The 27,240-nt window shown below is 46.5% G+C and overlaps 1 protein-coding gene across 2 annotated transcripts in view; it reads right to left on the bottom strand.

Moving 5' to 3' along the window:
* SMAD7 (SMAD family member 7) overlaps positions 1–27,240 on the bottom strand; it is a 109,572-nt gene that overhangs the window by 36,261 nt on the left and 46,071 nt on the right. The window contains exons 1-3 of one of the 2 annotated variants that reach the window (XM_081929870.1): positions 10,987–12,547; positions 9,108–9,161; positions 600–674 (exon numbers count right to left, since the gene is read on the bottom strand). In XM_081929870.1, coding sequence (XP_081785996.1) covers positions 600–674; positions 9,108–9,161; positions 10,987–11,701 — 844 coding nt within the window. In that variant the 5' untranslated portion in view covers positions 11,702–12,547. Of the gene's footprint in view, positions 1–599; positions 675–9,107; positions 9,162–10,986; positions 12,548–27,240 lie in introns of those variants that run through there. The other variant, XM_081929871.1, reaches the window with a different exon arrangement.

The following is a 27,240-nucleotide window of genomic DNA, read 5'->3' as shown; positions in this document are numbered from 1 at the left end:
TTTCCCACCCACCCCTGAAGATGGACCCACATTGGACAAAAAGATTCCTTCATTGCAGGGGGTCGGACTAGATGACCCTCATGGCCCCTTCCAACTCTACAGCTCTGTGCCAGGAACATGCAGCCTTCTGCATGCAAGGCCCCTGTGCACAGAAAATCTGCGGCCACAGATCAACTGCATGCTGACCCCTAAAAATATGAAATGGCTCTTCAGCCCTTTGCACAACAGGTCCCTAAAATAGTCTTGATTGTATCCTTCGATGGAACCACAATTGAGGCTGGATTCAAAGATCTAGATTTTTTGCAAGCACACACCTGACTTTTCTGCTGCTGAACTAGTTCAAGGCATCTGCTGGAGCTTTTCAGACAACCGAGTTCCCAACATCTGCATGACTGCATTCATGAGAGGGGAACAGAACAGGCTGTGTTTGTCTGGATCTGTCCTACCAGTTAACACAAGAGAAGAGATGGGTACCACTTCAGCCACGACAGTGGCTGAACCACAGTGACAGACATCTGCCGGATCAGAATGTTAAAAGTCTTGCTAAACGTTTATGAAATGGACAACAGCAAGGGTACGAATGAAATCCTGTTTCTTACCTGAAAGCCCCCCAGGGGCCAGATAATTAGTTCCCCCTGTCTCAGTGGAGGAAGGCACAGAGTCTGGACAACTTGCTGCAAGAGAAAAGGGAAATGAATTAAGAAACAAGCATGACGTACCACTTCAAAAAGAGAGAGAGAAAGGCACACAGCAAACAATGTCTCCAGCCAAATGAAGCACATTCCAGAGCGTTTAGCAGGAAGTTATTACTAATTGTCTGCACAGAGACACTGCAATTCTTCATGATACATCCACCCTAACTCATCACCCATGTCTAGGCTCCACTCTGCCACTTAATCACATTAGTCAATGAGCACAAGATTACAGACTGGCTGGAATAGTCTTCTCTTCCCCTCATCCCTTCTTTTGTTTGGCTGGTTTTCTTTTCTGGCTGGTCACTGGTTATTGAAATATGCATCTTGCCATGTTTAAGCCAAAGCTCAAGATCAAAAAGGAGTTTTCACTGGCGCACTACTGATTTGCGTTAAGGCAGTGAGTTGACAATGCAAAACTGAAGAAGAACTGGGGGGCATTTTGCCAAAGGCATTCCTTTCAAAAAATACAAAAACTGTCCTTGTTTCCATATTATTTCAATAGGAATCTTCCAAATGATGACCAGCCTTTGCAATACTTTGTCTGGGCAAACTATGTCTGACAACCAGTAGAGAAGGCTCCATCAGATGAATCCATGAAAACTTATGCCATAATAAAATGGTTAGTCTTTAAGGTGCCACAAGACTATGTTGTTTTTGATGCAACATGGCTACCCTACTACAATCTTTTATGTAATGTCATTTTAAAAGAGTCTTACGGAAAAACAAGTGTTGGGGAGAGAATTTTCAAGTTCCTGGCAATGAAAACTCAAGAGTTTCTGTGGTTTTGTTTTTTAAGAAACAAAACAAACAAACAAAACAAAGTTTGATCTGCTCTAGGAGAGGAGGGTGAAAAAAGTCTAGAAGTCACATATTCTCAACCATTTCCCACACCACCAGGGCCTGAGGAAAACATAAATCCAAATCTAAGCGGTTCAAGTCCAGGAGAGAAATAAAGAAAATCAAAAGCCGATCTAAGGATGTGCCCAACCTCAAGACAAGCTGGCAAACTGTCAACATGACCTACGGCTACATGAAGTACGGACACGCAATAGCTGCAGCACAGCGATGGACACATGCAATAACACAGAGTCTTTGCCTTCAACCCCTCTCTACCCATCCCTCCAAGTTGTTTTTCCAAGAACTAACTCCTGAAAAAAATAAGAGCAGGAACACGTGTATGTGTGCGTATGCGACTGTGTAATCTCATTTTATCAGAGTCAAGTATAACCCTGAACAGGAATATACAGTTTAACAGGATATACTTAATCAAACTGAAAACAATGGGGCAGACAGGAAATTGAGTTACTTGTGAAATACTGTATACTATACACTTTCTAAATGTACAGTGTTTTCAGCGTTCTAAGGAAACGGCCTCTTGTTTTATTTTTTTAATGAGACATCAACGCTTTGCCTCTTGCTCTACTTCAAATGCTTCGTTCTTGAGATGGCCCTAATTCTCACTCCAGGTATGAGCTGGAGCCTGGACTGCACCAGGTCAGACCTGGGGGTAGCGGTGGTAACTCACATGGCGGAATGCTCCACTCTCCACCACATGAACCTCCCTTGGCAACCTCAAGTGGTACAGCCCAGATAACATAGAGCTAGACCCATGCAAAGAGTATGAAAAAGCAGAGGGGAGCTACTGAACGTATGGAGGGAAGGGACAGAATGATGGCCAAGTCCCAAACTGTAGCTCAGGGGTGAAGACTACGTGGCCTTGGAGGTGCTGATGAGCTCTATCTTCCCCATTCCCTGACCCCTTAGTGGCCACACTGATGGAAGCTGAAGCCCTGCAAGTGTGGGGCGCAGGTTCCTCCACCCGTCTTGTAGGATTTCCAAACCCAGCTCAACAGTGGGACATCTGTTGCTTTGCAGAACATAGGAAGCTGCCTTATGCTGAGTCAGACCCTCTGGTCCATCTAGCTCACTATGTGGCTACCGGCAGCTGCTCTCCAAGATTTCATAACTGCAGAGTCTCTTCCAGACCCACCTGAGAATGAAGATGGGACCTTCTGCATTCCAGACAGATGCTCTGCCACTGGGCTATGGCCCTTCCCGAAAACCTCAGACAGGGAGTAGGCCTTAAAGAAAGACAGACTGCTGGTTCATCTAGCTCCGTATTATCTGAACTGATTGGCAGAAGCTCTCCAGGATTTCGGAGCAGGTGGTTTTCCAGGCCTTACCTGGAGAGGCCAGGGATTCAACCTAGGAGCTTCTGCATGTAAAGCAGGTGTTTCTACCCACCAAGCTACAGTCCTTCCCAGTTTCTCCCAACCTGATGTTTCAGAATTAGCAGTGTGTGATTTAATACTGTGGGTCATGATGTGACTGGAGGCTTGAGATGCCCCTTTCAGTACCAGAGATCACATTGCAATTCAGGAACCTCTAGGAAAACAAGGGAAGGGAGAGGATTTTCCGGAGCTAAAGTGGGAAAAGGCCATGGAGCAGGTAGGAATGTGGACAAAGGGGTCTCTGAAAACCAAGGAGACATAAATGAGCAAAGGGCCCACAATGAGGACAGCAACAAATTACAACTCCTTCACACACAGGATAAGGATATTTCGGGTATTTTTAAAACTCAACACCAGTTCCACACCGTACATTCAAAGCACTCTCGGACCACTTTAACAGTCATGGCTTCTCCAAAAGATTCTGTTGTGTATTATTCCCATCCCTCTTCCCAAACTACAGTTCCCCAGATTCTCCACAACTGTTATAAAGTGGCATAAGAGTGCTTTATGCGGAGGTGATGTTCGCTTTCAAAAATACCTAGGCTTGGTCATTGCCCCACATACAGAGCATCCACAAAACCTTTATTATTATTATTATCATCGTGGGTTGATTAAAATGCAACATGTGCCAATATCCGATTCAGCTCTTCTAAGCACTAAAACAAATTATAATCATGATTCCCACTCTATGGTTTCTCCTTGGAAGAGCATGGTGTGGCAGGCAAAAGAGATCTGAACCTGGACCAGATGCCTAGAGTGTCTATCCCTACTCCACCAGCAAGCAAACTGGGTGGTCTTGGGGCAGTCAACATTTCTCAGTGTAATAATCTACCCTTCACAGGGCTGCTGGGAGGAAAAAATGGGATTGCCATGATCATCACCCAGGACTAACTGGAAGGGCAGCTGCAACCATGATAGACGGTAAGATAAATTACAGCAGATAGGCAACACACATGTTGTTTTTCTCTGATGTACATATACAGTTTGCAAGTGTCTTTGTGACATGCATGCTCTACATCAGGTACCCCCAACCTTTGGCCCTCCAGATGTTTTGGACTACAATTTCCATCATCCCTGATCACTGGTGCTGTTAGCTAGGGATCATGGGAGTTGTAGGCCAAAACAACTTCAACTGTAAGTTGAACTTACAACTGAACTTCAACTGTCCACATTTCCAGCTACCAGCCATCAATTCAATAGTAACTAGTATAGAATATACAGTGGTACCTCCAGTTGCAGACGGGATCCATTCCGGAGATCTGGTCAGGTCCCGAGGTTTCCGCAACCTGAGGACCGCTTCTGCACCAAAACCCGGTAAAATACTTCCGGGTTTGCCGGGCGTGCATCCCGAAGTTTACATAACCAGAGAGTGACGTAAACGGAGGTACGACTGCATATAGTTCTCAAGATCTTCACCTTTGCAGCTCAGAAATTGGAACTCTGAACCATCATTTGGTGGTACACATGTCACCAGTCTCTCTTTTCCCTGCACCAAAACTCCTGCTGTTCAACATGTATTGACTCAACATCCATTGCCTATAGCTTTGCAGATTCTCTGCTCTGCCTCACATAACCTCTTTGGAAAAACTGGACTAACAGTACACATCTGCATATCTTATTAGGTTGCTCTGAAGTTTTCTACATTCCTGTTTAGAAAGGCTTTGGGAGACATCCACGAGGAACACCCTTTCGCAAGCAAAGGCAATTCAAATAATCTAACTACGCAGGCATGTTGGTGCTGCAAGCACAGCGGCTTGTCAAGGTGATATTACCAAGAGCAGGGCTGGGGGAAAGAGTTTTGCATTCCTAAGCACCAGTTTGGATGCAAAGCGCCCAACAGCAGAGAATGGGGAACCTGTGGGGAACCTTCCACATCTTGTTGTGGCTCCAGCTCCCATCTAGCTCCAGGCAGCAGGGCCAACGAACAGGGATGACTGGAGCTGTAAGCCGCAAAACATCTGGAAGACCAGAGGTTCCTCATCCTAAGGCAACAATCAATGTTTTCATTAGTACAGTTGCTCTATCAGCAAACGGAGAAATTGCACTGATGAAGAATGTTGTGCCACTCCAAAACACAGTGCGTTCCAATCTGCACTGTCCCCAAGTTGCTCCAGCTGAAGCACCAGGACTACTCTTGTCTACTGAGGCTCAAACAAACAGTATTTAAACAACAGTTTTAGCAAAGTGAGATGGGAAAATCACAGCAGAACATAGAAATGATATACAGACCAACTGACTTCTCTTTTGCTCACTCTCTCAATCCTCACAATGGCCTTGATTAAACAGGAAGTCAAATGGGAGTCAGAGGTTGTAATAACCACCTGTAATGACAGACTTATGGAGTATTTTTGTCTCCATGCTCCACGTGCGACAATATTCAGAGTTCAACTGCCAAGCGGACTTAAAGGAGGGGGGGGGGCTTTTCATTTCCGACCGGGTCCATTAATCACTTCCCATTGGCCGATACAGAGAACTTTTCCTTTCAAAACGGCACGTTCACATTCTGTGGCTTTTTTTTCTGTTTACACACAGTTTTGCTACCTTATGTCAACACTTGCTAATGAATAAATATATCACTCCACTAACTGAAAATGAGGCCCTGGCAACAGCCGGCTGGATGTTTAAACTCCTGCTAATAGATTTATCCTAGCATCTTTACCGGAAACCAAATGGCAGGCCCTTAACCATTCTTTCCAAACAGCTCTGGTGTTGCCAGATATGCCCACTCTTTCCAAATTCCCTTGGGTCTCTGCAACAGACAGCAATTAGCAGTAAATAAACAAAAATGTGCTTTTTTAAACACATACACACAAATAACAACACTGACACCTCAATCCTAACCACTTTTGCTTGGAAGTAAGTCTCCCTGGCTCGGCTTTGTGTTTAGAATTGCACTCTTGAACCTGCAATAGTGTGCAGACTTCCTTGGGATAAAGCTTGATCAAATGCACTAGGTCTTAGTTCAGAGGAAACGGCCGCAAGATAAAGCAACACCATTTTTACATTGCACATTTTAACGGGACAGCAAGACTCTGAACCCATCCTTCAGCTGGAAAACCAAGAACTCCTGCAATGTATCCTCTGCTTCCCAAGAAGAACATTATGGCAAGGCCAAGGCCAGCCTAGCTCTGTCCCCTGACCAGCAGAGGTTGGACCATTTTGGCGAAAAGGCCATGGCCTCATCATCTCAGTCTGCCCTCAGCACTGGCTACCAGCGTCCTGGGAACAAATCCAGAATTTGTTAGCTCTGCCCGTCATTAGCTCTGCCGCCACCTCTCATACTGCCTGCACTACGAGTCCCGAAAGGTAACAACAAACACTGACACTGACCAGAGGCAGGTGACTTTTGTCTCTCCCCTTCCCTACTAGAAAGAACGTTCAGCTCTAAGGACCCGGCAGTTGTGTCCCTGGATTGCAGAAGTGGCAGGAAGCACATTCTGGCCTCAGCCACCAGTCAGGGCTGCTGGGTCAGTTGCCAGCACCTCTATCCCGACAGCAAAGGCCTCCAAGCAAGGGAAGATCTGTCTGGCCCCAGACGATCAACGCCTGTTTACAACTCACCACATTGTTCTGTCTGGCGCTGTCAAGCCAAGATCTCTCCCTCTCTACCTTTTCCCTCCACTCCCCTTTGCCTTGTGTGTCTTGTCTTTTCGGTTTGCAAGCCTGGGGGCAGGGCCCGCCTCTTCGTCATTATTTTGTTTTTTTAATTGATGTGAGCCGCTTGGGAGACAGCATTTGTCTGAAAAGCAGGCTAGATAGATAGATAAAACAGCACCACCATTTTACAAATGAGAAACTGAGACTGAGCGAAGGTGACTTGCCCAAGGCTGCACCGAGAACAGTTATTTGATTGCAAAGTGTCATAGCTTCAAGTCCATTCTGCCATCCACTGGAGCACAGCTGGCTAACTGCAGTCCCTGTCTATAGGTGCCAGGTCAGCTTTTGCAACACTGCAAAACAGACTCCCCAAATGTAATCTTTCCCCCTTCTTTGGAATGAATGGCACCCATATAGTGCAAAATTAAAATGGGTGCATTTAAGGATGCCATGGGGTTTGAACCTGTTATTTCTTGTTCTTCGTCACACTGCAATGTGACAGACTGCTGGGAACCTGTTATGATAGATGCTTTAGCATCTAACGCAACCTTGGAGTGGGCATATGTCTATCAGAAACCACACACTATTGCTTGCTAAAGCAAGCAATAAATTGTGCGTTGCAAAGATTGCAAACCATGACATTAATTGTCATCTCAGTGAGCACATCTAAATGATGTTTCCTACCCCTTGCAAATCCATTCTCCTGCTTGCACGTGGCATAAAGAAATGTCAGCAAGACGCGACTACCTTGGGCAGTGCATGTTTACTCTGAAGTAAGAAGCACTGTATTCAATGATCCTCACTCCATGCAGAAGAACTGCAGGCCAAAAGAGAGCTAAACACCTCAACACACATAAAGTTACAAAAATAACAAAGCGGGGGGGGGGGTGTCCACAGCTGTGCTTCAATCAATTTTAGTATTTTAAGAAATCGTTGTTGTTTATAATACTGAACAGCAGCATAGTGCTTTCAAGGGTTCAAAGTATTTCACATGCAATATCCAGCTGTAATCCTAATAAACTCTGGAAGAGAGGCATGTCAGTGTTATTAGGCCCCAAATTGCAGATGGGGGAATTGAGGCTGAGAGTGATTTGCTGGAGGCCACATTCATGGCAAAGAACTGAACTAAGCACTTCCTGATTCATAGCTCAGTCTACACTACATCAGCTCTCATAAAGGTCTCTGCCTGCAAGGAGCTTACAGCCTAAAGTGGCCGGAACACTGAAGAGGGAAACTGCAATCTTGTACATCCCTGGGGATTAACCATGTTTAAACTTGACAAACTAGACAGGTCCAGGGAACTGAACAGTAACAAGTTTTACTTCGGTGGAGCAGAGACTAGTTTCCTGGTACTGCCTGAAACTGGGCCTTTACAAAGAAGTCAATTTTAAAAACCTTGCTAACTCTATTGACTCGACTTGACATCAGGATGTAATCAATAGAGACAACTGCTCTGCAATCTGTATTTTGGTCCATTAATCTTTGGGAGAGATAAGAAGTGGCTTTGTGGAATTTTATTTCCCTCCCCCCTCAGTTTCATCCACATTTCCGATTTTCACTAAACCCTCTCTCTCCTCTCCACAATGCCAGCCTATTTATCTAGCACAGGGTGAGCCCTGCTGCCAGCCAAAAGTTTATGCAGACAACCGCAACAGCGTTTGGTGCCAGCCTCGAATGGGCTTCTGCCCTGGCAGCCTGCCATTCAATTACAAGCAACCAAGGATGCAGGGAGAAATGTGCTAAAAACATCTGTGTGCCCCTTCATAATTCTTTCTCGGTGTGCTCTTACTTGTGCCAAAAGCAGGATTTTCAAGCAAAAGTGAAATAACAAATAGGACATTTCAGGAAACCCGTATTACTCGAAATCCACTCATTCCATTATTCACCAATCAAAAATAAATAGTTTTCTATTGTTCCACCTTCTGCTCCTCCTAAAACATTACAGGTGAAATGTCAGGATGACATGAAGCAGTGCTCTTTTCGTTTGCATTTTGACAGAAACCAAGTTTGTTTTCGTTTTTAATTTGGACTGCAGGTTTAAGTTGGGAGAGTCTGTCTCCCCTGAACTCGTTTTGGTCTTACATCTGAGTAAATTATGTGCAGGAACAGGTGAGGAATGCTTGTTCCTCTGCAGCCTCTTTTGGACTTAGATGCAAATATACTTAGATCTCAATCAGACTGGAAGTAAACCCCATTGACTTGAAAGGAACTTATTCCAAGTAAGGAAGGCAAGCTTAGAAAAAACCCGTGGCAGACTCTTCTTATGAAAGCTGGTGGGTTTAAAGAACAAAGGCTAAAATCCCACAATCCACACTTATTCAGGAGCAAATCCCACTTATCTCAATGCGGAATTGCTTGTGATTAACTGTGTAGGAGTGCTAGGAAAGCAAACAAGAGCTGAAAAAAGCAAAACAAACCTATGGATTTTTAATAATAAATAATAATAATAATACAGAACAATACAATCATAAGAGCCATGAGCATGCAATGTGGGGAGAGAACCGCCTTCCCAGGAAAAAAAAAGTTTCCAAGTTTCCCATCCCCCCCAAAATGTTCGGTTTGTTTTAAAAACAAGTCTACTTACCAGTTGGTTTGAGAAAATCCATTGGATATCTCGAATAAGGAGGAGGGGGAGACTCTGGAATTAGAAAAGTACAGAGAAAATAAAAGCAGAGCCATGAGAAGAGAGGAGGGGGGAGAGAGAGAGAGAAAGATAGGAACTTATGATAACAGTGGCATTCTTGTAGCAAAACTGTTTGTCTTAGCTCTGGGGGTTGGAGGCAGGGCAGGCTAGGCGGCGATTGCCTTGATATTTAACTGTCAGATAAACAAAGGGGGCCGGCTGGCGCCAGTCGCTCGCACTATCTGCTCCTCTGGCTGTCTCGAGCGGGGGCCTCCTTGGCTGGGCTGAAACACTCCAGCTCTGGAAATCACCAACTGATCCCGGCTCCCTGATAATCCCCGGCTAGCTCTCCGCATGCACATTTAACATTTCACAGAAAGCCTGGGGGGGGGGAGAGTGGGGAGAGGAAAGAGGGCGGGTGGGATGGCTGGGGGGGGGGAGAGAGAAGGGTACAAGTACAGAGAATTCAAGACTCACATTTTCCTCCCACTTTGAAAAGAACAACAGCAGCAGCAGCAAAAGAACTTCCCGGCCCTGCATAACTGGGCAGTTTTCTTCTGCGCTGCTCAAAAGTTGTGCCAAAGTTTTTGCAAGCGGTTTGGGGAAGAAGGGGGTCAGAGTGGGGGGAGTTTGCAGCCTCGAGATTTTCAGAGGGGGTGGGTGGGAGAGAGGGGTCGCTAGCATGACTTAAGGCATACCAAAGCAGTTCTCTATCTCTCTCTCTCTTTCACTCACTCACATACACAAAATTTGATGCAGGCTGTGAACTTTACACTCAGAAGCACACACAAAAAAAGGGTTTGCATTGAGGATAATTCTCTCTCCCCCCCCCCTTCAACCTTTCCAGTTTGGAAACCAAAAGGCAGCCTGCCCGGAGGAGGAAAGAAGATTGGTGCCTGGAAATTGTGTGTTGTCTTTTATATTATAGCAGCGAAGGAGGGCTGAGTGGGAGAATATTGGGGACGGCTGGCCAGCAAAGTGTTGGATTACTTTTGCAAACCTCAGGCTGGCTGGAGATCTGTATGTTAAAAAACCGGAGGATCTGGGGATGTATTTTCCAAAAACCAATCAGGACTTCTTTGATCCTGCACTATGCGTTACAGCTCCTTTGCATAAATAGTAAATCTACACTAAGAAAACACAGAGGAATGTTTGATGTCACCTGAAACTAATGGCCTGGGTTTTTAAAATGCATTTATTTACAGAGTGTGGGGGGCGGGAGAGCCTTCTGTCATTGTTGCATGCTTTCTTCATTCCCCCTGATTGCAGGTCCAACAGGAACTTCAAACACTAAAACCCAGAACTGGGCAGGTTTGCAATAGAGAGAAAAAAGGTTGTCTGATACTGTTCTCACTACTCACAGAAAATTCCCTTTGGGCTTCTTTCAAACCTAAAATTAAAAATTTCCCTGGGTATTTTATTTATTTTTTAACTTAGGAAAACAGACATATATGGGAAGCCTCTGATGCACAACAAAAACACAGGGCTTTTCTTTGACAGGGCATCAAACTTGTAACTTTTAAAAACAAAACAAAGCTGGAATGGGCACAGGGAGGTACCCTACTTAAACTGGGTGCCTGGCCGAATAATATGGGTCGCCCCTTAATTCCAGATCTCAACATTTCCAGGGAATGATGCAAGGCTGTGCCCCCCCCCCCGAATAAAATTCCAATGCACCACAAAGACCCAGAGCAACTTGAAGGCGGCAAGACTTGGAATGTAAAGGCCTGACATTTCTCCCTTTTTTTTTTGACCGTCCAAAACACACACACACTGCGATGCACTCAGGGGGTTTTTTGAGGGTGGGGGTGTAAGGGGTTATTTGTAAAGCGGTGCCTACCTAGTTCACAGAGCCTGCTGAGGTGATAGGGGTTGCAGCAGACCAGGTCCGGGTGCGTTTTCCCATAAGATTCACAGCAACATAACCTCTTGACTTCCGAGCAGTGCCTGAGATCGGGCCACCGAAAGACTTTGCACAGCAGCAGAGGGAGCGAGTACCAATGCTGGCCCAGTTTGGAGTCCACCTTGGTGGGCAACAGGAGGCAGGAGGTCCGCGTGCCCCCCCGGGACTCCACGGCTTGCAGGAGGCCCTCCAGGTGCTTCTCCTTCAGCCTCTTCAGCACCGAGTGGGTCAGCGCTTTCAGTTCAGCCTCCGATCCGAGGTGTGCCTTGGCGAGCTTCCCCGACTTGCCCATGCAGCAACCCCGGCTTCCTCCGCCGCCGCCCGCCCCATGCGCCCGGCTGTCGGCGGCCCCCTCTCCAAGCTCGCCGCCTTCTTCCTCCCCGCCGGGCGCACGGCTCCGCCAGAGTCTTCGGACGAGCAGCGATCGTTTGGTCCTGAACATGCGGGACGAGAAGAAGGTTCCCCGGCTAAAAAACGGGCATGTCGTCCGCAACTCATGAAGAATCCGGGAGCCGAGTCCAGGCAGCCAGTAGAAGCAGCCTGAAATGATGGGGATGAAGTGGAAACAGAGGACGGAGCCGGGGGGAGATGGGGGCGCCGGCCGCCGCGCGCTGCCTGCTGCGGGAGACGCAGGCGAAGCAAGGTGAAGCATGCGCCAGTCTCTTGGGGAAAGGCTCGGGTTCAAGTCTGCCTTGCTCCCTCTCTTCGCAAATCCTTCTAGATCCACAAAAACAACAGCCAAAAGGAGAAACCCCCTGCAGTTTCTTTAAAGCGTGCGTGTGGTGGGGGGATTATCCACTAAGGGGCAAAGAAAGGGTTCTGGGGTGATTTGGGAAGAGCGAAACATGCCCTCTGCGCCCCCCTCCCCCGGTCCAAAGAAACTCCACGGGATATGGAAGTATTTTCTTCAGCGGTGGTTCAAAGGAGAAGCCCTCCGGCGAGGTGATGCGGAGGGAGCTTCGTTTCCAAACAAAAAAAAATATTTTCTTTAATGTTGCAAAAAAAAAAAGGCACAAGATTTTAGATCCTTAGGTGATCAAAGTAGGTGCTAAATCCAGCCCAAAAGTGCAGAAGGGGGAAGAGGGAACCTGGTGTTTACAAAAATGGGGATGGGGGCGAGCCAAAAACTAAAAAAAATAAGAGAATAATTTAGATCTGGTCGTTTCAAAGGAAGAAGAAAAATCTGTGGTCGAGAAGGGGGGAAGAAAATCCACAGTAAAACATCCAAAGATCCCCGTTCCTTTTCGCCCCGATAGGTCTGTTTTTGTTCGCCTCTTCCAAGCAGAGCTTTGCAGGAGCAGCTCTCTCCCGATCTGCGGATCAGCTCGCAGCACCTTGATCCGGTCGCTCCCTGGCGGCGTCTGCCCTTCCCAAACGCGCTTTGATCTTGCTGCTCCCTGGCGGGGTGGCCCCTCGCTTCTTTGCTTCCTTTTCCGAGCAAGAAAGGGAGAGTTTTTAAAACGCAGGATTCCGGGCCCCCCTCCCTTCAAAGTTCTCCCTTTAAAAGATCTCTCCACCCACCGCCACCTTTTTCCTTGCCCTCCCCCCTTCTCCTCTGGTTCCAGGGGCGAAGGAGAAGGATGGGTCGGGGGACCGTCGGCGATCGAAAGGAATCCGGGAGAAGTGAGCGAGGACGCTCCTCTTAATGACAGCGGCGGAAAAAGTGTCGCCAGCCCCTCCTCCGCCTCTCCGGCAATTCCGCTCTCAGCTCTTGCGTCTGGCGGCTGCCTGCGCCGCTTGCCCTCCGCCTCCTCCTTCCAGCAGGAGCATCGCCTCTCTCGTCGACACACACAGGCACGCAGCAGAAAGCCCGAGGAGGAACCGGGCGGCGGCGGCGAGGGCGAGGAGGGGGGGGGTTTACTATCCACCCAGTTCCTTTCGCCTGGGCTGGCTCTTGCCTTCCCCTCCCTTCCTTTTTCCGTTCCCTTCTTCCTTTCCCGAAACGCAGCAGCAGCAGAGCCCGGAGCTTGGCTGCGCGCTCTCGCGCTCTTCCTCCACCTCTTTTCTTCTTCCCTCCCTCCTTCCCTCTCTCTCCTCCTTCCCGGCTCTCCTTTTGCAGCTCCGCGATTTTGCAAAAAAAAGGGGGGGTTTCAAATAAAATGGAAAAAAAACCTTCGGGCGAGAGCTCTTTTTGCAAGGGGAGGTCACCTAAGCGGAGAGCCCCAGTGCGCCTCTGCCGCCTGGCTGGCTGGCTGGAGGGGGGGCGCGCTTGGGCAGCTCTCGCTTCTGATCCCTCCTCTCGAGACAGCCAGCCAGCTCGAGCCAGGCTCCGTCTCCTCCTCCCCCGGTTATTTCTCTCTCTCTCTCCCTCCCTCCCTCTCTCTTTCCCCCTCCCTCCTTCCCGATCTCTTGCCTTGCCTCGGTGGCTTCCAGACTGCGCAGCGGCGCTGCCCTGCCCAGGCAAACCCGTCGTCGTCCCCGTCCACCCCCCCCCCGCGCCGCGCGCGCCGCCCGTCTCTTATCACGTGGGCGTCTAGACACCCTGTCGCTTTTTTATTTAAAAAAAAAAGCAGCACAGTGATTGTATTGCGCAAAAAAGGCATCGGGTTTCTGAAAGCTATTTTTTTTCCTCTTTAATTCCTGAAGTCTGGGGAGGAGGCAGAGGGGGGGAGAAGGAGGAGAGAAGGGAGAGAAAAAGCAGGAAAGGTTTGAGGAAGTGTCAGAGGAGGAAAGGAATAGAAGTTAGGTGCAGGCGTGCGCGCACGGATTAGCCTCAACTACTATTACTTGCACAATGAGCAAGATTGGCTAATGGGAATTAGGTAGGGAGCCATGCTTAGAGAGACCAGAGTGCGCTCCACGTCAAATCAAGCCATTGCTGTTATTGCTATATTGTACTGCTATTAATTTACTGTGTTTATATATAAGGCACCATCCATGTATATGGTACAGTGGTACCTCGGGTTTCAGACGCTTCAGGTTACATACGCTTCAGGTTACAGACACCGCTAACCCAGAAATAGTACCTCGGGTTAAGAACTTTGCTTCAGGATGAGAACAGAAATGGTGCTCCGGTGGCGTGGCAGCAGCGGGAGGCCCCATTAGCTAAAGTGGTGCTTCAGGTTAAGAACAGTTTCAGGTTAAGAACGGATCTCCAGAACAAATTAAGTACTTAACCCAAGGTACCACTGTATTTTTGTGGGCTGGCATAAGGAAAAGGGCAAGTCCTTTCCCCGAAAGCATTTACATTCCATCATGTACAGGCTGGTAAATCACATCCAGAAGGACAGTAGCACAATACCTGTATGAAGTAAATGCCACAACATAACCGGCAAGCTTCCGAGCTCACCAGGACGCTTCTTCAGACGAGATGTTATAGTTTCAGGGGGCTTACTTCTCCCAGCTAAGTGTGGATATGACTGCAGGAATTTATGAGTGATGCAAGGTTCTGTGCTCTTGGCCTCAACATTCCCATCTGCAATATGGGAATAATAAAGCAAATCTATCTTAGGATAATGCATGCGAAGTGCTCCAAACTAAAGTGTGAAGTATTATTATTATTATACCTTGGGTGGGTAAACCAGGAATTTAAAAAAGTGCAAATGTTTTTGTAGGTAATTAGGTAATGTTCCATAAACTTTTCAGTCCCTTTTTATTCACTGAGGGAATTATGGGTGTGCTCTGATCTCTCCTACCACTAAAATCAATTGGACTTAAAATTATTTTAAACTGGCTGGACGGTTTGTTGCAGGGTAATTAATCCCTGTGGTTTCCCATGTAGGCTTCACTGGGACTTGGGAAAACGTCAGAATAATTAGGCTCCAGTTTCCTAGACATATCCATAAAGTCTATTGAATAAATGAGCATTTGACACTGTGAATTCTATAGTTTGGGAACCGATTAAACAAATTCATCTGCAGTAGTCCCACTGGGGAATTTAACACTGCCACTGCCATTAGAGATAGGATGCTGAAATGTCAGGGAACTGCAACGCACAGAGGTTCTTGGGTACGTTTTGCTCATATTTCCCCAGGATCTTGGAGGGTCCAGCAGGCAGGTATTCTCAGCTCGGAATGTCCACTGATACTGGGGAAGAAATACCTTGAAGCATCTACTTCAGCTCATTTTCCCAATTCACCTGCAAGTGTTTGCTCCCTGCACACCCTGTTTACAGTGCACCAAGAGCTTAATTTAAGCGTAACTCTCCAGGCCCGGAAGCTGTAGGCCGGCTCCCTTGGCCAATAAAGCGAGATGAGCGTCACAACCCCAGAGTCGGCCATGACTGGACCTAATGGTCAGGGGTCCCTTTACCTTTACTTCAGGCCACAAGCTTTGAATTGGAGCTTTGTGCCACAAATTATTAGCAGGATGTGTGAAGTGATAATAATGATTTTTAAAAGTTGGAGTTGTGGGCCTTTTGCAGAAATATCTAGGGCTCAAAGATACCACTGGCTGTGTTCACACAAGCCAGGATTGCTAAGCGAGCCTTAAACCAGGGTCTTCTACTGCGGCGCCAAATTTAGGACGGTGTAGCAATTCCCTCACACAGGGTGCCAAGCCAGGGGCGCAAAATTGAGACGATCCATAATCGAAAAGATCCATTTTGGGGTGCCAAATTTTGACCTCTATTGTGAAAGATGGTCAAAGTCTGCCCCTATCTCTACTGCTGGCTTACAAATCCTGGTTTGTTAGCAAGAAATAAGCCACACAATCCAGAGTTTGGACATCAACTGTCTTATTTCTAGCACTTGCTAGCACCATGGAGCAGGAAGGCAGTGTGTAGCAGTGTGTAGCAGCATGCTGCTCATTAACAACAAGCCAACAACTCCAGGGTTGTTGTCATGCAAATTCTATCAGTGTATGCCATCTGGGATTCAGCAATCTCATTTTGCATATTGCAGCCATTTAAACTCAAGTCTCTTGGATCTCAGCCCTATGAGCTCAATCAGTTGGACAAAAGAAAGTGGCCTGCCATGGGCGACGTGGTGGTGCAAATTGCTATTGCACCCATTTTATAGAGGGGACATTGAGGCATGGGAAACTCTTGATTCTCACTCGTGCTCATAAAGCCTGTTTTAGGAGAGCTCAAGAGGGCAGTCTAGACGCCCTGACTCCTAGTGCTTCGTGCTATTTGCCTGGCAAATAGTTATTGAAAGTCGCATTTACGTGCATGCTGAACGGGCTTCCTAAATGTTAAGTGTGGTAATTTATGCTTTCACAAAGCTTATGGAGCCAAGAGATCAGTTAAGTGAGTTGCTTTGGGAAATGTAGGTAGGGCAGCGCCAAAGGTGGAAATTAAAAATAAGGTGTCCTCATGTGTCATTCAGTTTCTGGGCACAACTCAAGGTTCTGTTTCTACCATTTAAAACATAACACCACAATCCTATTCAAAAGTAAGTCCCATTGAGTTCCATGGAGCTTATGCCCAGAAAGTCAGCTGGTATAGAATTGTGCCCTAAATCTCTTAAATCCCACAAGTCTTTGGGAAAGCTTTTGGGAGCAGTGGTTCCATTTGTCTCATATACCAGAAGTTAGATCGATAGTTAAATGCAGCAGGGCCTTCTCTGCAGTAGCCACCTCTGGAACTCCCTGCCTAAGGAGGTTTACCAGGCACAGTCTTTTTCTACCTCTGATCAACTGGTCAAGATTTTTTATATTAAATGGAAAGTCCAGTTCATGTCTTGTGCGCAGAAAATCCCAGCTTCAGTCCCAAACATCTTGGAACGGTCCTGTCTGAATCCCTACAGAGCCGCTGCCAGTCTGTGTTCGTTGGCCAGTGGTCTGACTCAGTGTAAGGAAGTTGTCTATATTCCGTCAGCCATTTTTAGCTGCTTTGTCCTTAGCAGCTTTTATGGATTAAACTGTATCCGGCAGAAAGTGTGGGATACAAACTAAGCCAGCAATGAAACTGCAACTGGCTAGGCAAGTTGGGCGATCTGGTGCCACTTAGCAGCATCTGATGTGTAGAACCTCCATGTTCACAAGTAGCGTACCTTAGAAGCAATGAGAAAGGGCTGTTGCCCTCATGCCCTACTTGTAGGCTCCCTAGAGACTTCTTGATGGCCACTGCGAGAAACAGGATGTGGAACTCGATAGGTCCTTGTCTGATCCAACAGAATTCTCCTGTAAGGTTATTTCAGATCTCCTTATTTCAGAAATTCCTGGAGCATATAATGGAAGCCTTTCATTTCAGAACCACCCCCAGCTCCATGCTGCTGTAAAATTTCAGCTTATTTCCCCCCTGAATGCATTGACATCACAGTTCTAAGTCCAAGCCATATCCCACAATGCAGCTCTTCTTTTTATCCTTTAGTTTTCATTTATTTATTATATTTACATTTCCTCCAAGGAACTCAAGGCATTCTACGTGCTGCTCCTCCCATTTTACCTACATGGCCAAGTGGTGATTTGAACTTGGGTCTTCTCAGTCCAAGCCCAATGTTCCAGCCGCTTGCCTTGAATGCTTTCGTGCTATAAATAAATGCATTCATGAAATCATGCAAGGAAGTAAACAAGTCAGACACACCCAGGCAGCAGGGAGATTGTGCATAAGTCATTGTGATTGCTTAGCAATGCACAAAGAAGTTCCATTGGTAGGTCTGGTGAAATGCAAGATGTTCTCAAGGTGCCACCACTCTGTATTAGAGGCCATCCTTTATGGGCAGAAGGTCCCATGTCCTTCTCTAGTCAAAAAGGGGTCAGGTGATGTGAAAGACCTCCACCTATGCTTTGGAGAAACTTCCAAGTAGAAGTAAGTGATACTGGACTGGCTGGATTAATAGTTTGAGCTATATTATAACCATTTGCTCCTAGGAGTGCAGCAAAGGTGGAGAACATGTGCCCTCCAGGTTTTGAAGGACCGCAGCTCCCACAAGCCCCACCCATCCTGGCCAATGGTCAGGGATGGCCGACGTTGTAGTCTAGGAACATCTGCTGGGCCACAGCTTCCCCACCCCTGGAATACAGGATCATACAAAGACTGGTGGATCTCGCCCATCTCATGGATAATTCGAATGTAAACATGAGTAGTTTGAACTTTTTTCAGTTGATCAGTGAAACGGATTGAAATGTAAGTTTGCCAATGCTTTGGTCTGGAAGGGCTTCCATTCCTTTAGCCACCGCTCAACCTGTAGAAGAGTAGCTTCCGCAGGAAGAATTCTACCTGCTGAATATTTCTCCGCACAATAGCTGGTAAGAGAACGGAAGCTATTTTGGCAGGTCAGCACTGGGTGTGAACTCTTCCAGAGCTCTATTCAAGGTGCTGCTTTTAACCCCCCATCTCAGAAGGCTTTGTTGAGGGTTCCTCAAGAACAGGAGGTCTGTGTGGCGAGTGTCCAAAACACTCCTTTTTTCATTTGTGACATCAAAATGCTAGAATGCTGACCCTTCTTCAGGCTACATTGCTGAATTTTAGGTTGCTTCTTAAAACATTAGTATTTCCCAAAGACCTTTGGCAGTTTGCTTGGGTACCAAATAGTATGGGAAACAGCCCTACTAGAAAAATTAACCAATAAACTGAAACTGACACAGGGACAAATAGAAGAAGACACCTTCACCCCAATATGGCTCCCTTTTATCACATACACAGCCCAACAAGACAACAACAACAACAATCCACCAACAGCATACAAATCAATATGGCTAACCTGATCCAAAACACCCACCCACCCCACTCACACATGAAAACAAAGACCACCACAGCCAACCACAAACAAACAACCACACTCTAGGCCAACCCCAACCTCTCTCACCACCAAAGGAACACAAGTGAACAGCAAAGAACCTGCACAAGCAACGCTGACACCAAACCCTACATATAGTAAGTAGAATAGAAACATTGCCACCCGACCCCACCCATCTTCTCCCCCCTCCACCTCCTTCCCCCTTTTCTTCCTAATGTCTCAACAAATGAAACTGATTTGTAAAAATGTTACATGGGGGGAAAAATATGAGAGAGAGACATTGTAAACACTCTTAACACCACACTGGCTCTCTCTTCTCCCCAACCCAGCGCTTGTCCAAAGATCAAGCAATCTGATGGAGGGTTTGTTTAAAATTGGACACCCCAGCTGTCTCTATTTAAAAAACAACTTTTTAAATAAACTTTTTAAAAATTCATAAAACTTACAAAGCACAGTCAAAGAACCCGTCTGAATTACAAACTTCATCCAATAAAACCAAGAGCTTGATTTGTAAAGAAGGAGGCTACCAGTCCCTGGGAATCAGGAAGCATGAACTCTTTGCCACTGGATTCTTTACAGGTGGCATCTAACACCTGTTAAGCTAGCTAAAATGTTCAGATCTAGAACAAACATTCGCTGGAAATGCATGGAGGCTGAAGGTACATGGATCCACATGTGGTGGAACTGTAAAAAGATCAGACAACTTTGGGAAGTGGTTTATAACCAGCTTAAGAAAATGTTCAAATGCTCCTTCCCTAAAAAACCTGAAGCCTTCCTGCTAGGAATTATAGGAAATGAAATCCCCATAGGATAATGGTACCAAAAAAAAATTTATAGTAAGTCAAAAAATATGGAGAAAGTAAAGTTTAAGCACGTGTTTAAGGAATTTAAATCGGGAATGCAAAGGGAAGATCGGAGGTCTTGAAAAATTTAATAACAAATGGATGTGCAAAGCAAGCATCAGTTAAAGAATGAATAATTGTTTATTTTTATTTCTCATTTTGCCTATAATATCTATTGTATACTTCTGTTAGAAAGTTTTCAATCAATAAAGCACTCAGAAGCATGCAGGCTATGTGCCCAACAGCTGAACCCGTTCAGAACTCTGGCAGGATTAGTGTCTTGGACTTGTCAAAATGTTCACCGCACAGTGCTTCCTTTAGTGGAAAAGGGGCACACAGACCTGAAGACTAACTTTGTAATTCATCAATCAGTTACAACTTTGAGGCTGAGACTTTAGAAGAAGGTAAGCCAGGCCTTGAGGGTAACAGCAGATCTCCTGCTTCAAGTTGTGCTAGTGTCTGGGATCTAGCCCCTTGGAGATATTTTTTTTTGGGGGGGGCGTGCAAATTGTGCATCTTCCCCAAGGTGACCACAATCTTTCCAACCTACCTCCTCATTACTGCATCAGAATATATCGAACAGTTGCAACTCACTCTTTTTCATCAGTATGATGGCTCAATGACCTAGATAAGAGAACAGAGTTACTTTCGCCTCTCTTTATCTGATACAGACATCCGGCTTAGTTCAGACACACCTGTTTCCATATGCCTTACATGTTTTTATATATATTTTTAATGCTGAAAGCTTTCCAAAGTATTAACAGATTAAAAACATTTTCAGCGCAGTCCTCGGTTTTTTAAAAAAACAGAAACAGTTTGTACGGCACTGTCTTCTGTATCAGCATTCGTATAGAGTATTCAACTGGAAAATGGTGGTGGTTAATATGGAGCCAGACAATCTTTTGTCCCTGATCTGCTGTCCGCAGAAATAATAATAATCAAGGCTTCTGGTTCATGCAAATCCGTATTTCCAGACTGCACTTCCCAAGGGGGTTGCTGGAAATCTTGTTCCACAACTGCCTTTGAAGAGTTAATGGCAAGTGATAAACTCAGGTTAATTTGCAATGCAATTCAACATTTGGCAGACAGTTGGAGACAGGGAACTGTTAAACTAATTGTCTTACTAACGGCACCAGGGTGTGACAGAGCAAAGGCATACAAACACACACATGCCAAGGATATAATCCCAAACTCTTTTCAGTCCTGACATCATTAAGCTGCAGTAAGATTATTCGGCTTTCCTCTGCTTGCCCTGTTAAACCTGCAGTCCTCTGCACACTTACTTGGGAGTAAAAGGTAAAGGGACCCCTAGCTGTTAGGTCCAGCGACTCTGGGGTTGCGGCACTCATCTCGCTCTATAGGCCGAGGAAGCCAGTGTACAGCTTCTGGGTCATGTCGCCAGCATGACTAAGCCGCTTCTGGCGAACCAGAGCAGCGCACGGAAACGCCATTTACCTTCCCGCCGGAGCGGTACCTATTTATCTACTTGCACTTTGATGTGCTTTCGAGCAGCTAGGTTGGCAGGAGCAGGGACTGAGCAACGGGAGCTCACCCTGTAGCGGGGATTTGAACCGCCGACCTTCTGTTTCGCAAGCCCTAGGCTCTGTGGTTTAGACCACAGCGCCACCCGTGTCCCTAAATCATTGCACTTTACTCCTGAAGAAACCTGCATAGGGTTGTGCTGCACGATACCTTCCCCTCTACATTTGGCAGCTCTTATCTTATCTAGTGGCTCATGTCATGATGATCTCCAGCTCAGTGTTCCAGCTACAGTGTTACCTCGGCTTACATACGCTTCAGGTTACAGACTCTGCTAACCCAGAAATAGTACCTCGGATTAAGAACTTTGCTTCAGGATGAGAACAGAAATTGTGCTCTGGCGGTGTGGCAGCAGCAGGAGGCCCCATTAGGTAAAGTGGTGCTTCAGGTTAAGAACAGTTTCAGGTTAAGAACGGATCTCCGGAACGAATTAAGTACGTAACCAGAGGTACCACTGTACTCTGTTCCATTTCTTCTCCTCTCCTAGTTTTCAATTTCTCTTCCGTCCCCCCACCCCGCTGGTGTCTATCAGCATTCCTGGCCATTGTGCATGCTCAGTTTTCATTGGAGTCTTTCAGATTTATTTACGGTATTTGTTTGCATTCCTAACAAATGGGAATCCACTGAACCCACTGATACTTCTTTCTTGTGCATAACTGATACCTTTTGGTTCCATAAGGAACAACTAAATCATTAGCAGTGGCGTAGCGTGGGTTGTCAGCACCCAGGGCAAGGCAAGTAATTTGCGCCCCCTAACCCCCAGATGTTGCGCCCAGTGCGGCCGGCCCCCCCTGCACCCCCCACGCTACGCCACTGATCATTAGTATGTATGATTTGCATTCTTCTTTTTTAAGGAAATTGTGACATGATAACGGACACGTTTAGCTGCATTTTGTTTAGCTGCATTTATTTTATTGAGGAAGTTAATCTCGTGTTTAACACTCCTCCAGTAATAGTCAGTGGGTCAAGAAAAAAGAGAGGCGTTTCTCTGTTGCTCTGTTGTTTATGGGTGAACCAGGCCTTTTTATTTTTAAAGACTTACTAGGCTTCCTCCAAGGGACACGGGTGGCGCTGTGGGTTAAACCACAGAGCTTAGGACTTGCTGATCAGAAGGTCAATGGTTTGAATCCCCGCAACGGGCTGAGCTGCCGTTGCTCAGTCCCTGCTCCTGCCAACCTAGCAGTTCGAAAGCACGTCAAAGTGCAAGTAGATAAATAGGTACCGCTCTGGCGGGAAGGTAAACGGTGTTTCTGTGCGCTACTCTGGTTCGCCAGAAGCGGCTTAGCCATGCTGGCCACATGACCCAGAAGCTGTACACCAGCTCCCTCGGCCAATAAAGATGAGCGCCGCAACACCAGAGTTGGCCACGATTGGACCTAATGGTCAGGGTCCTTTTACCCTTTAGCCTTCCTCCAAGGGAACCTGGGTCTGCGTGTTTAAAGCAGAATGAGAATTTAGAAGAATCTGTTGGGTCAGGCCAATGGCCCATCTAGTCCAGCATCACAGTGGCCAACCAGATGCCTGTGGGATTTTTTAAAAGGTAAACATTTTGGTGCCAGACCACATCTTCCTTTGAATGCCTCCACCCACAATACTCCAGAATTTCAGATCACAGGCATGCTCAATGTCTTGTTTAATAAGCCCTGACCAACTTGGGATCAGTTACAGATAGGTAGCCATGTTGGTCTGCCATAGTCAAAACAAAAAAATTCCTTCCAGTAGCACCTTAAAGACCAACTAAGTTAGTTCTTGGTATGAGCTTTCGTGTGCATGCACACTTCTTCAGGTATTAAAAAACAACCCTTAAAACAGCAATTTAACATGAATTTTACTATCTAATGAGATAAAATGAAAGCAATAAACAATGTACTGAAATCACACAATCAATCAGTAGCTGAACTGGGTTCCACACAGTCACAAAAACAAAACAAAAAAAGAGCTGCAAAAGCAAAAACGTAAAATCAGACAGTCCCCAGTGTAACACTCAAAATGGAAGTGTGGCACTCAAAATGGAAGCGTAGCACTCAAAACGAAACACGTTCAGCTTCCAAAAAAGGTTCACAAGACGGAACTCTTACTTTTTGCAGTGTTTAGGTTCTAAGTTGTTTGAGTACCAAGGCATTGAGAACCAAGGTACCACTGTACTTGTATCAGAAAGGTATCCTCCATGCAACTATTAAAGGTGGTTGCTGCTGCTATTGTCAAACAATTAGAAGCCTGGAATCTTTGCTGATCTCCTGCAAATCACTCAGAGATCTACCTGAGCAGATCCCAGTCTTTCTCCTGCCATCCCTAGTCTAGGGCACCCAATTCACCAAATGTTAAGTACCGGTACTTTTAAGTCCCATTGACTGTCAGGGAAGAATTTTAATCTCTCTCTTTCTCTCTCCAATATCCCCCTTCTTTCCTTCCTTCCTTCCTTCCCTGACTATGCTCATCAATTTTCTGCAGCTCTCATTTAAATATTAAATAGCCCATTAAATTGCCAGACCTTATGGCTGCACAAATGGAGGCTCACAATGTAGCAGGATGGCATAATATATACCGCCTTCCACACATCACCAAGAGGAGATGCTCTGACAATAAGCCGAAAAGTGCTGGCGGCTGCCCTCATTTGGTATTAAATCCAAAAGGTACATCGGATACTTTGAATGCTGATGTTGCTAACCTTACCTTTTAAGTGGGGATATCCTGTTTTTTCTTATTATGCAGCGTGACTGAACACCACCAAAAATGGGAAGAGGAAAAAGCCCTTTATTGCTTTAGCTCCTTGGGCTCTTTCCCCCTACAAAGCCATTTCGCTGGAGCCTCCATCCATCCCCCAGAGGACATGTAATTGTCCTCCGGCAGACCAGACAGAGCCAGGAAGAAGCACAGGCTCATCAAGGGTTATTCATGGAGAAAACTTGGTTTTAGGTGGAACCAAGTTGTTCTGCATACCTTTTGTTCTCTTCAACACTGGGGCATGCTCAATATTTTCTGGGATTAACTTAATGTTTTCATTTATTGCCAACCTCCTCCAAAATGGGCTCAAAATGCAAAGGTTTTTATAAAATCAGAGGCCATGCCTACCTGGCAGGGACCTTTTTCTTTTAATTGGCAAACCAGGACAGTTTTCTCCCTAACCCCAGATTTATGGGAGGGTGGGATATAAATAAATTATTATTATTATTATTATTATTATTCCCTGATCAGCTCCTGGGCTGAGTCGTGGTAAGTTCAGGGTGACCACTGCTCCTACTTTGGAACCCTTGTTTGAAGAGCTGCCTCTTTTTTGGAATTAACTGAAGTTTTTACAGTACAATAAAAGAAACAAACCAATCTACAAGAAATAAAGAAAAGAAACTAAAGAAAGAAGGAACAGAAAAAGAAACTCTTAAGATCCTTCCTCATCACTGTATCCCAACTTTCATCCCCTACAGAGGAAAGTGTGCCCGCCCTAGGTATAAGTCTGAATTAAAGAACCCTAAGACAGGAGACGCAGGTGGCGCTGTGGGTTAAAGCCTCAGCGCCTAGGACTTGCCGATCGAAAGGTCGGCGGTTCGAATCCCTGCGGCGGGGTGCGCTCCCGCTGCTCGGTCCCAGCGCCTGCCAACCTAGCAGTTCGAAAGCACCTCCGGGTGCAAGTAGATAAATAGGGACCGCTTACCAGCGGGAAGGTAAACGGCGTTTCCCTGTGCGGCTCTGGCTCACCAGAGCAGCGATGTCACGCTGGCCACGTGACCCGGAAGTGTCTCCGGATAGCGCTGGCCCCTGGCCTCTTGAGTGAGATGGGCGCACAACCCCAGAGTCTGTCAAGACTGGCCCGTACGGGCAGGGGTACCTTTACCTTTACCTTTTTAAGACAGGAGAGCAGGATCATAGAATCATAGAACGACAGAGTTGGAAGGGACCCTGAGGATCATCTAGTCCAACCCCATGCAATGGAGGAATATGCAGCTGTCTCTTATAGGGGCTTCAAGTTGCCCACAGTTTGCTGCACCTAGATAGCAGACTCAGCAGGCACAGGACTGCCCACTCCCATCCCACCATGGAGAGGCATGTGCTCCTTCGTGTTTGCATGCTCTGGAAATGCTGATAGATCCAACATGGTCATTGGAGGGTCCGCAGTAGGACACAGCACTTCCCACCCACTTCAGAGTGGTGTGGTGGCTGCAGCTTCCAGACAGACGAAGCTTGGCCGCAGTCATCCATGCCTCGTAACCTCTAGACTGGACTGCTGCAGTTCACTGTGCATGGGGCTGCCCTCGGAGACTTCTCCAAAATGTATAATTTTGTACAATGCAGCTCCTAGGTTACTAACTGGGAGTGCCTACAGCAGGAACGGGGAATCTGTGGCTCTCCAGATATACATGGACTCCAGTCCCGGCACTGCTGCCTGGGACCGACCAGTGTTGGAGTCTAAGAATACAGTGGTACCTTGGTTCTTGAACTTAATCTGTTCCAGAAGTCCACTTGACTCCCAAAACGTTCAAAAACCAACGTGCGGCTTCCGATTGGCTGCAGGAGTTTCCCACACTCAAGTGGAAGGTGAGTCGGACGTTCAGCTTCCAAAAAACGTTCGAAAACTGGAACACTTCTGGGTTTTTGGCGTTCAGGAGCCGATTTGCTCGTCAACTAAGCCGTTTGAGAACCAAGGTTCCACTGTGTTTGTAGGGCCACAGGGCTCTAGATACCAAGGTATTAAACCATGGGTAGGCAAACTAAGGGCCGGGGGCCAAATCCGGCCCAATTGCCTTCTAAATCCGGCCCGCGGATGGTCCGGGATTCAGCGTGTTTTTACATGAATAGAATGTGTGCTTTTATTTAAAATGCATCTCTGGGTTATTTGTGGATCATAGGAATTTGTTCACCCCCCCCTCAAAATATAGTCCGGCCCCCCACAAGGTCTATGGGACAGTGGACTGGCCCCCTGCTGAAAAGGTTTGTTGACCCCTGAAGATCTCCATTCTGGGAGTCCTACCAGCATCTGAGCTCAGGACAGTGGCGAATGGAGTGTTGTGGTGCAAGCCTTGCAGTTGCACTGTCTTCCCCAAAGAAGCTTGCCCAGCCCCTGCTTTGATATCCTGTCGCACCTATTTAATTGTTTGGCTGTGGCAATTCAGCACGCCAAATAGTTATTTTAATTGCTTGCTTTGTGGTTCGGGCTGGTTTTTACTGCCAGCTGCTGCTGCTCCCCTTGTGTTTTATGGTTTAATCTTTCTTCATTGTATAGTTGTTTTTAAATTCTCTGAATTATATGCCAGCCACCTTGGGAGTTTAGAGTGATGCTTATAAATTGTCTGGTCAAATAAATAAATCACATCCATCCAGTAAAAAAAAACAGAAAACAGAAAACACCAGGCAGAAGGGAGTCAGCAGCAGTGGGACAATGGGAGAGGATAATGGGGGAAAAGAGAATCCTGTCACTGTTTTCTCACACTTTTATCACCTACCCAGCATTTTGCAAGTAGACCAAGTACAAAACAAAACAAAGAACCAGGAAGTTGCCAGTGGTGCAAGGAGAGACAAGAGAGAAAAGCAGCAAAAAGAGAAGGCACCTGCCCAGGCTTGGGGCAGATCCCTGGAGATTTAGCAGAGCAAAAGAGGACAATTTGGCTGTCATTGTGTAATGAACCAGGAGCCAGGGAGATTGTCTGAAGATGGAGTGATGAGATTATCTACCAACAGAAGGGCCTGCAGTGGAGACTTTGCAGGCAAGGCAGCTCTCCCAGTGGGTTTATATACGGCCTACAGTTTTGAAAGCAAGAGATCCTTGGCAGAGATTTTCAGCAGGGAGTGGTGCAAATAGACCTTGGCCTCGCTGTGGGAGGCGGTGATCTGCGGACGAAGGCAGCATAGGAGAGTAGGCTGGGTCATGTTTGGAGGAGATGCAAATGAGATGGACCCCCCATTCCATTTGAGAGGGGAATAAGAGTGCAACAGTCAATGTTCAGGCAGAGGCAAGGAAATTTGTGAGTCGAGGACCCTCCACCCGCATGGGATTATAATAAGACACACAGACACGTTATTTTAGGTTAATGGGCAAAATTAGGCCACAACTTTTATTGGGTACAGCATCTGAGTAGTATTGGCTTAGGCATTGGATGAAACAGCAATACAAGACTCCACCCCGCTCAGCCAGGGTTAACAACCAATGGGAGGAGCTTGTTGATGCAAATACAACTGGAAGCAATCCCATGACGTCA

This window comes from Podarcis melisellensis (assembly GCF_964234715.1).
Source record: "Podarcis melisellensis genome assembly, chromosome: 11".
NCBI lineage: Eukaryota > Metazoa > Chordata > Lepidosauria > Squamata > Lacertidae > Podarcis > Podarcis melisellensis.
This window is presented reverse-complemented; position numbering and strand designations above follow the sequence as displayed.